The 10050-nt window shown below is 35.7% G+C and overlaps 1 protein-coding gene across 1 annotated transcript; it reads right to left on the reverse strand.

Annotated features, from left to right (window-relative positions):
• Positions 1 to 1368: 1368 nt before the first annotated feature.
• Positions 1369 to 1686, reverse strand: rprmb (reprimo, TP53 dependent G2 arrest mediator candidate b). Its single transcript, XM_077199911.1, has one exon. It carries the CDS (start codon positions 1684 to 1686, stop codon positions 1369 to 1371), a length of 318 nt encoding a protein of 105 aa, XP_077056026.1.
• Between the last annotated feature and the right edge of the window lie 8364 nt (positions 1687 to 10050).

The following is a 10050-nucleotide window of genomic DNA, read 5'->3' on the forward strand; positions in this document are numbered from 1 at the left end:
GAGTTTGGATGCATACTTTAGGTTGTTTTTTTCTAATGTTAATAAAATATTTGAAAGAAAGGTAGAGTCTTTTTAGCATGCAATATTACTGCGGTGTGGTCTGTATCTACACTAGGGACCAAAAGTCCGACTGCATTACATATCCAGGATTTCCTTTTAACCCCTTACCAGTCGCCCCCCTTTTTGGCAATCGAGTGCAAAATGACATACCCATAATAAAATGGTTGTTGCTAAGGAGTCCTTCTGACTTAAATAGTTTTAGTTTTTGGATCTAGTTTTAGGATATAGAAAACTTTTAAAGAACTTCGGTGTAAAATGAACATGAGTATTTAAGATTAATTTATTAATTAAATTGTTTCACTTATTTAAAAAAAACCTTATTGATAATATAACTGTTGAAAAATATTTTATAATATATATTATCTTTTTCTTTTGTAAAGGAAGAACGAAATTGGAAGCATTTACATTAGTGTTCTCAGACATTTGGACCACATATTATTCCATGGTGGATGAACGCTATTGATCTAATTTTGTTAATATATGCGAGATTATTCGCCAAAGAAAATAACTGTATTATTATTCCCCTTTCCATCTGATGACACACTCATAGTGTTATTTGCTTCTGCAGAAAAGGACAACAATGTAATAATGATTCAGATGTTTTGTATTTGTCTTGTATATAATTATTATTAGAAAAAAAAACTTTTGAGGTCAAAGTGACACATTACATTTATCCGTTTCAAATTGATGTCACTGTAATAAAGTTCCACAAGGTTTTTTTTTTAAACATAATACAGTATTGACCCATAAACCACAGTGCAAATCAGTTTTGCTGGACAATATATACAATTTTCAAAAAGTAATTGAACAGTAAATTAATTGGAGAACATAGTGTAGTAGAACAAATACGCGTCACTGAATGTTGAACAAAATAGACGTCAATATCAAGCATTAAGAAGTGCTTTTGTTACACAAAATTATTATTATCAAAATACATGCAGTAGCCTATTTACCCACATAAATTAGCAAAATCTGAAAACAGCAGTTTGTTCTACAAGCATTAATAATCACATCAACATTAGGCTACTCATGGTCCATAGCCAAACAGTCCATGTCAGAGAGATATTTTACACTTTTTGAGTTTATATTAATTTCAGTCACCAGGTCTCACGGCACATTTTCACCTTTACTCTCCTCACAAACTGCACTTTTCCCAGTAAAAAAAAAAAAGAATACTGAATCATAAATGCAATGTGCCAGTTTCTTCTACCGTCAGGGAAGAACCTCTCTTCGTTCCAGGAGGACAATACGGATTGTTTCGCACATTACCAAAGCTTGCGTCCCATCTGACCATCAAACTTTTACGCACTAGTACGATCCAACGATGACCGCTTCGACATCCTTTGACGGTCTTCTGTCCGTGACCAGAAAGTTGATCATGCCCTCGGACTTAATAAGCAGGTTACAGCCTAAAAAGAAGATGCCGAAGACCACGGTGAGCGCGAGCACGCACATCACCGCGATCTGCACCGCGCGCACGATGAACACACTGCTCTCGTCCAGCGTCGTGGACACAAACCCGCTGTCCGTTACCACTGAAGACACGTTACAGCACGACAGAAAGCTCTCGCTGCTTCTGTTGGAAAACAAAGCACTCTCCGTGTCGTTGAAAACTGTTGAATTCATTCTGAACTACTCTCCGGGCTCCCCTGGAAGAGAGGAGCAGGTGCGTGCGAAAATACTTCAGTAAAAGTTTCCTTCAGTTCTGTAAAGTCACAAGAGCAAACAAGATCTTGACAGAATTTGTGGGCCGACATGCAGTAGAGAGGATGGCTGTTCTCGGACCTGTTGTGGAGGTAATTAGGGGCTCTGGTGTACAGAGGACAGGGGTATGACTCCTGAGAAGTTCAGTGTTTACAGGGCTTTTCGTTCGTATTGCGCCCCCTTTGACACAATCTGAAAACGATGCCGGTATGAACTTGTTGAAAAGTTAACTGTTACCAACCACATTTAAAGTCACGTAATATTTATTTATTTAAACTAACTAATAGGCCTATCTCTCCTTATGCTTAGTAGGCGATACTTATTTTTTAATAGTCAGTAGTAACTGTTCATATTCATTCCAATAGTGAGGAATGTGTATGAGTTAATCAATACTTAATCACTCGTAGTCTAGTTATTTCTTTGCTAGTCACTTTGTCAGTAGTGACAAATAACTGTTATATTGTTACTGGGAACAAAATGGAAATGTTGCCATTAAATTGTATGAATGTAATTCAGACATCACTTCGGGTTATGCAATCTAAGTGTAACTGGAAGCTCCATAGTAAATATATAATACTTTTTCTTTTATAACTATACTGTTATTCTTTTATAACTATACTATAACTAACTATTCTTTGTAACTATTCAAAATTACTTATTTATTTGACAAATAACATGTATATTGCATCTTTAATGTTAGTAAGATTTTTAACTGAACTATTGAACGATAAAGTAACCATTCTGACTATTATAGCAAGTAAAAAAGCAATTAGTAACTAATAAATGTAACTAGTAAAAATTGGGAAAGAATTTTTTTTATAATACCCTCTCATACATATAATACTAAAGCTGGAATAGATTGTAAAATAAGTTAAGCAATTTTCAACTTTGTTATACAAGATTTGGCAATTTTTTTAATGTCAAAAGTCAGTTTAATGTAGTTTAAAGGTGCTCTAAGCGATGTCGGGTGACATCACTTCTTGTTGACGTTTTAAGTATTGTCAAACAAAACGAAGGCTAGCTAGACCCTCCCTCCTCCTCATCCGCGCACTAACCCCCCAAACCGCACCCCCAAATCCTTCTTGTCGGTCATTGGCTGGAACAGTTTGTTATGTTTCGTGGTGCGGGTTAGCCCAGTTTGTTTTTGTTGCCGTTTGTGGAACCTGGGGTGTCTGCAGAGACTGTGTTTTTTTAAAGTGTGTTCAGGGGACAGGCAGCTAGCGGATAGTGAGGAGATGTTTGCTGTATGTGACAAAAAATGTTTTGGCCTAAAAAACGTGTGACATCGCTTTGAGCACCTTTAAGTTGAAATGACTTCAACATCCAAGTTGATTGCACTTAAAAATTTAAAGTCCCCCTGTAGTCAATCATTTTATCCCTTAAAACTAATATTTGATCATCAATATGACATTTAAACGTTTTTTCTTTGGGAAAAAAATATTCATTCCTCCAACTGCCTTGAATGTCACTCTACACCCCCTTGCTTCATTTAGAATCCTATGAATATGCAAATTAGCCCCGCCTCCACTCACTCGCACCAGCTGAGAGATCCACTCGTTGACGATCACAAGTTGATGTGCTTGGTTACAAGGTAGTTTGGGACGTCAGAAACACCAGGAATTTCAAACCACGTTTTTGAGACTGTCTTTGTTTCACTGCAGTTTTAAGGAGAAAACACTCAGCAATGGTGTTGACTTATTAATTTGCATATGATGACTCGACGCCTCTGAAGAGACGACTCAAAGCCGGCGATATGTTATGCCCTGAATTAATACATGATTAACTAACTGTATTTTTCTATGTACATTTCTGAGATGCACTTTCTGTAAAGCTGCTTTGAAACAATATGCATTGTGAAAAGCGCTATACAAATAAATTTGAATTGAACTGAATATGATATGTCTTAAAGCACATTAAAAACACCACAGAAAAAATTAAAACAATTTAAAAGCTTGATTTTCACCACAGGGGGACTTTAAGGCAGCAATTTTTTTTTTTACAGTGTAGGCCTAACTATTGGACTAGTTAATAATAAGAGATTTGTACCCAAAATAGTATTACAGTTAAACTGGAGTAGTTATCAGAATCAGTGGAATTGTCATTTGTCACTATTGGAATACTTATTGCAACTATTTAATCAATACTTTTAGTGTAATTGAAAGAAAAAAAATACTATTCATTAATAGATCCCTTACTGCTAATTAAAAATAAGCACTATAACTAGATGTTAGGTCAGAATACATGTTAAAGTGGCTTGGCGCAACAGAAAACTAATTAAATATCTTTTGCATTAGTTTGTTGAATTAGTATTATTTTATTTGGCTTTGAAGTATTAAATGTGATTTTCATTATTTTTTAAATGTGTTTTGCATGCAATTACTAAAGACTATAATTAGTTGAAAACAGAATTGAGCCTATTTTTTAGTCTGCAGTCACACATGCAGCAGAGGGCAGAGTTGCTCCTGAAATGTGTCAAAATGAAGGGGGGTCCCACTGGCTGTTCTCTTTACTGTTGTGTGAACATGTAATGCAGGAATAGTGTAATAATTACAGCCATGTTGATTATACAAGATCCGGTTTACACATTTTAATCAAGCGAAACAACCCAATCAACCCAATGTGGTTAAATTTGAAGCACATATTGAAGCACTATGCTGTGGCTCACAGTTGGGTTTAACTAGAAAATGGAAATCCATAATTAATGAAACCACATAAACCCTCAGGAATGAGTGTTGTCCATGTAAACATATGGATATAGAACAGCAGGATTACCATGGAAATATATGGGAGCAATATTTCCATTAGACGCCACTGAGGGGGTGTGCAATGTGGCCGTTATAGATAATCTTTTTAATATTCTTCTGTTTACACACTGTTAGGTGAAAATCCATGCAATTGACTGTACTGGCACTATATATAGTGGTCCTTCAACTATAGTATTCATTTTGCTTTGAAATCACCACATCTCATGTTATATCTCATGCTCTTTCAGGGTTAAATGTGTCTTGAACATGCACTTAGCATCAAAGCTCTTAGATATCAGGCGAATTAAGTCCTAAAAGCCCCTTTTGTGAAGCATTCAGCAGTGGGAGGGAGAATCGATCATGGAGGGTGCTTAGATCTTCTCAAACCTTGCCCTTTTAATCAACAGCAGGTAAACAGGGTCTGTGCAATGTACACACATCCCACAATGCACCTCATGGAGTGAGTCCGTCAAACAAGGGCCTTTTGTTTTGAGTAGTACTATTTTATATGTCCTCTCTGTCCTGTATCACCATATGTGTATATGAATCATCAGACCTATCCAGGAGAGAGAGAGAGAGAGAGAGGGAGGACATAGTGCTATTCCTGTCTGGGTGTTACTGTGCACATTGAAATGCGCTCTCTTCAAATGCTTTCACTGAGCGCTTGCTTCCCTCAGTGGTGGAGGGGGATGGAGGCAAAAAAAAGAGAGAGAGAGAGAGAGAGAGAGAGAGAGAGAGAGAGAGAGAGAGAGAGAGAGAGAGAGAGAGAGAGAGAAGAAGAAGTAGTGTGGGTGGTTATGGGTAGAACAAGGTACAGATGGAAGAGTACAGAAATTTGTCATATGCATGGAGAGATTCAGCAATTGCAGAGAGATAAAAAAGCAAACTGTTTTAATAGAAGCTCAACCTTATGTTGATGTTAATCAGGAAGAAGTGAAAATATGCTTAAATATAATACCTATTTGGAGTAGAAACCATTTTCACTCAAAAATTGCTAGTAGATTTCACTAACTTTACAATAAGGTTTCATTTGTTAGCATTAACATATACAACTTTATTGTAAAGTACCAAAAATGGCAAGTAAGCATGAAAAACGGAAATAGCATTTTCTTGCAAATTATACTTGAATAATCTTTGTTTCATTTACAACTTGGAATTTTTTTTAAAATTTTTTTACAGTGTATAATGCTTGACTCATCTGGCAATAGCATTCATAGTTGTGCCTTAATGTAACGTAAAAATGAATAAAAGCTACAGATGGAAGAAATTTGCCATATGGAGAGATTTGAAAAGATGGAAACAAGGCAAAAGAGGAGTCTGAAACGATTGCAGGATAAAAAAAACAACAAAGCAAAATGTCTATGTATTTTAATACATCCCTAACCTTATGATTTTTATCAGTTCTAAGTGAAAAATATAAAAATTGGTGTATGTTCATTAACATTAAATTAAATATGAAATTTTGAAGTAGAAAAAACAAAGTAGTATTACCTATAACATACTCCAATAATCTTTGTTGTATTTGAAAAATCACCTTTTACAGTGTGATGATGCACGATTCCTATTGGCAATGACATTTATATGTGTCTCTTTGTATTATGAATAAAAGCTTTATGGAAGAGTACAGAAATATGACATATGGAGAGACTCAGGAGAGATAGAAACAAGGCAAAAGAGGAATCTGAAATGATTGCAGAGTATCTTACAGCCGTATGGTGATTTTGATCCGGTAGATGTTCAAATCTGTTAAAAATACCTATGATGCATGACTCATCTGGCAATAACATATAAATATGTGCGTTGCTGTAATGTAATATCTTCCTTTTATGAACAAAATTGCCATTTTCTTTAAAAGCTGTGCATATTTTAAAATGTGTCTTGCATTTTAACACGATTTACACAAATACCAGGCAGGTTGTGTATACTGTCAGTATGAACAGTTATATATTTCATATTAAAATAATATATTTTGTCTTTACTTATATAATGGTGAACATGATTTCACTAAGTACAACATGTTCCTGGATCAACATCTTTGTTGTTCCTGGAACATCATTCCAATCAACCAATCAGATTTCAGGGACGAGTTTACAGCTTATGTCAAGTTAGCTTACAATTAGAGTTAGGCGCTTCTACGCCAGTGTTATTCACCTATCATTGTCCTCTGATTTTAGGGACTTAATTTTCTGACAGGAATGTTGTTCCAGGATCAATCCAGGAATATTTCTAACTTGGCAAAATCATGGTGACTGTTAACAAATATCTGAGAGCAGTTCTGCTAAAACATGATCTAAAACCAAAAATGTATGATATGCATTTCAGATTTATTTATTGTAAGTTAAATGGCAAGTTGGATGGTTATATTTATCTGTTGGTACAGATTTCTCTTTCTAATCTCTGGGGACAAGAATGTTTAATGTCAGGGCTTTTAAAAGCATCACTCTGACGAACTCTGCCATCTAGTGATTATCACATGAGAGGAATAGTAGTTACTGATTGGACCTTCCCAACCTGCCATTAGCCTCCCACTGTGCCGATGAATCTATTTAGTAAACAAATAGTCAGACTTTCAAGAGTCAGAGAGGGCGTTTTTAGTTGCAGTGCCGGTGGTGGTAAAATTCCTCTCGAATTATTCCAATTGTTATGTGTCATTCTCACCAGTGACATCATTAGAAGCTGTCTGGACACATTTCATCACATTTCATTATGCTTCGTCAATCCTCTTCCAGCGGTGTAATTATTTCTGTAGGCCATTAAGGCATAGAAGCAATTGTCTTGAAGGAAAACCTTGTGTAGCGTGAAGCAGTTGTGCTACGCTAACAGTCAGGATGTGCTTTTGCAGCGTTTAGACAAGTGCATGTTGTCTGATGCTTGCTCTAAGCATGCCGTTGGTGTTGCCTGTGTATTGGATTGTCCTTGGCGCAGACACCCTTAAGCCTGTTCTACACTAAACTGATACTTCACTACAAACAGATAATACCAATGGTGCGCTTGGATTTGAATGCTTCCAAAAACAAAATAGTCTAAACTAGAATGCACTCTTAGCATGACAATTTTCTATATTATAGAACCTTAAAGAGTTCATCATATGTATAGAACCTGTTATGGGTTCCCATTATAGGATCATGTTATGGATTTAGTTTTAAGACATGTTTTATTTTGATTCATTTTTATGTATTAAAACAGCTCACAAACATACTTAATCACTAGAACATTTTGAAATAACCTGTTAAACATGAAAGTATGTGCCCCTATTATGCTCTTTTTGAATATATAGCTGTTTGTGAATGTAATGTCTGCAAAGTTTTAATCATCAAATTGCCTAAAGTTATTGAATCCTAAAGGAAATAATCGAATCTGAACTGTTGAAATGAGTCGGCAGCAATTCCAGTCTCACTTCCTGTAACGTAACATACTGTACCTACGTAACAAATTTGCATAATGCTCACTTATGGTTTTCATTGGCTGCACCGCGAACAACGTCTTCTTTGCCCCGCCCCCAAACACTGCAGTTGTAGCTGAGGCCTGAAAGAGTTTTGTTGAGAAGATGCTGTTTTAAGTGCTGCGAATCCACTTTGAATGCACTTTAAAGGGATGAGGACTCGCACTTAAATTGATATGGAAAAAACAACGGAAAAGCCTCCAGAGCAGAAATTCAGATATGTAAAAGGTGTTTCATTTCTGACACACGCTGTAAGCGGTAGACTAATCATAACAGACTGGGCCATCTGACCAATGAGAGCATTGTAAGCTCTCTAATACGAGAGGTTTAGAGAAACTGAATCTTTGAAAGAACCATTTTCAGACTCTTTGAGAAATGAGGTGATGTGTATATTATGAGAAAATGAAAGGGTTTTTTAACCTTGGATACATGTAAACCTATTGTAAGAGACCTCCAAAACAAAATTAGGAACCCATTAAATCCTTTTTTATAGGGTATGTTCAGCAAAAGGACTCAAAATAGCCACATCCTGCTTGTCTTTGGTTACAAAAGAGCTAATACACACTGTGCATGTGTGAATGTGCAACTTATAAGTGGAGAGATATTCCTGAAGTTCTGTTACAGTCTTCCATTGAGGATAGTGCTGACACTTATAGAGCAGCAGAGTCAGTCCATTATAGACTGGAAGTCATTTGCATGACTCCAAAATAACACACTAATTGTGGCCTTATCTTCCAGCACCCCGCCTGGCTTGAAACAGGAAGAGATGGAAAATCGCAGAGTTGGAAAAGGTCACGCAGGTGTGAAATAGAGTTCAGAGTGAGTGTTTTTCTTTAAGATGGTGTCAGAAAATGACAAGTATTGCTGGTCATAACAGTTTGCTTTAGAAGCTTTATCAACTGTAGAATGTGTTTTGTTAAAGAAAGCTTTTTCCCCCTGCTCTATCTGACATTGATGTGACAGTATATTCATCACCTGTATCTTCTTCATCCATCATTCTGACACATAAAGGGCCAAATATATTAAAGGCTGGACATGAATTATTTTATGATGAATTGTATGTTGGTGCAAAATATTTGATGACTTTCAGGGTGCTTTCAGGGTCTGTTTACGTTTCGATGTCAAACCCGGAGATAATTCCGTCATTTCAAATCTTATGTAAATGTGTTATTCTGGCTTTTTCTTGTTTAGAATGAGCTGATAGTATCATTTCAGGACAAAATTGCTTAGACTCCTCTCGCTGAATATATAAGTATTATATATATGGGCTGTCAAAATGAATTAGTTAACAATTAATTAGTTAACAATATTTAACAATTAACGCATTCGTTTTTTCCATCACCCTAGCATTACATTATGATCATGCTCTTATTCATGCAAATGCTTTTAGACCATTCAACTGCAATAAGACAGAAAAGAGAACGCAGTGTGGTAGTGGCACACATCTGTGAATCTCCTGTGTCTCAACTCGTGTGCACTGACAGACAAAAACACACATTTATGCCAAAATGCCCATTTTGTCGAGTATCCCTGCAAGCACAGTCTTAAATTAGTTAAATGAAGACTTAAATGAAAGTAAAGAGTTGTGAGAAAATGGGATGTGTGTCAGATCCACGTAATGTGTGGCAGGTTTAAAGTGACAGCAGCCTAATAAACCTGCTGCTGTTTGTCATTAAGGATCATCAAAGAACAAAAGAAAAAGAGAAAATCACTCACTGCTCTTGACTGAATAACTTTTGTAGCTTTAATAAGGAATAATCTATATTTAATATATAATTTATGCAATGAAGACTGTGAAGTGTTTGATAATGTTATTACTCAAAATAGATGTATATTTCCTACTTTTAAGACCTACCTGAAAATCTTATAGAAAACTAACTTTTTGTGCATTTTGACAGGGCAAGTAAAAATTGAGCCCTGATATAGGCCTATTGAAGGGCACAGGTAAATGTGGCATTTATTATAATGGGTTTATGTGAAGATTGTTTTAAGTTAACTTAAATTAACTTAAATTATTTGGTATATTTTCTAAAGCCAAATACATGTTAAAATGTATAGTTTTTAATTATACTGTAAAGCTGAAAGGCTACGATGGCTAAA

This window comes from Siphateles boraxobius, unplaced genomic scaffold, assembly GCF_051911475.1.
Source record: "Siphateles boraxobius isolate OS27281-9 unplaced genomic scaffold, OSU_SipBor_1 41, whole genome shotgun sequence".
Lineage (NCBI taxonomy): Eukaryota > Metazoa > Chordata > Actinopteri > Cypriniformes > Leuciscidae > Siphateles > Siphateles boraxobius.

Excerpts from the sequence above, each read along its gene's own strand:
- rprmb (XM_077199911.1), bottom strand. The coding sequence starts at position 1,686 with ATGAATTCAACAGTTTTCAACGACACGGAGAGTGCTTTGTTTTCCAAC.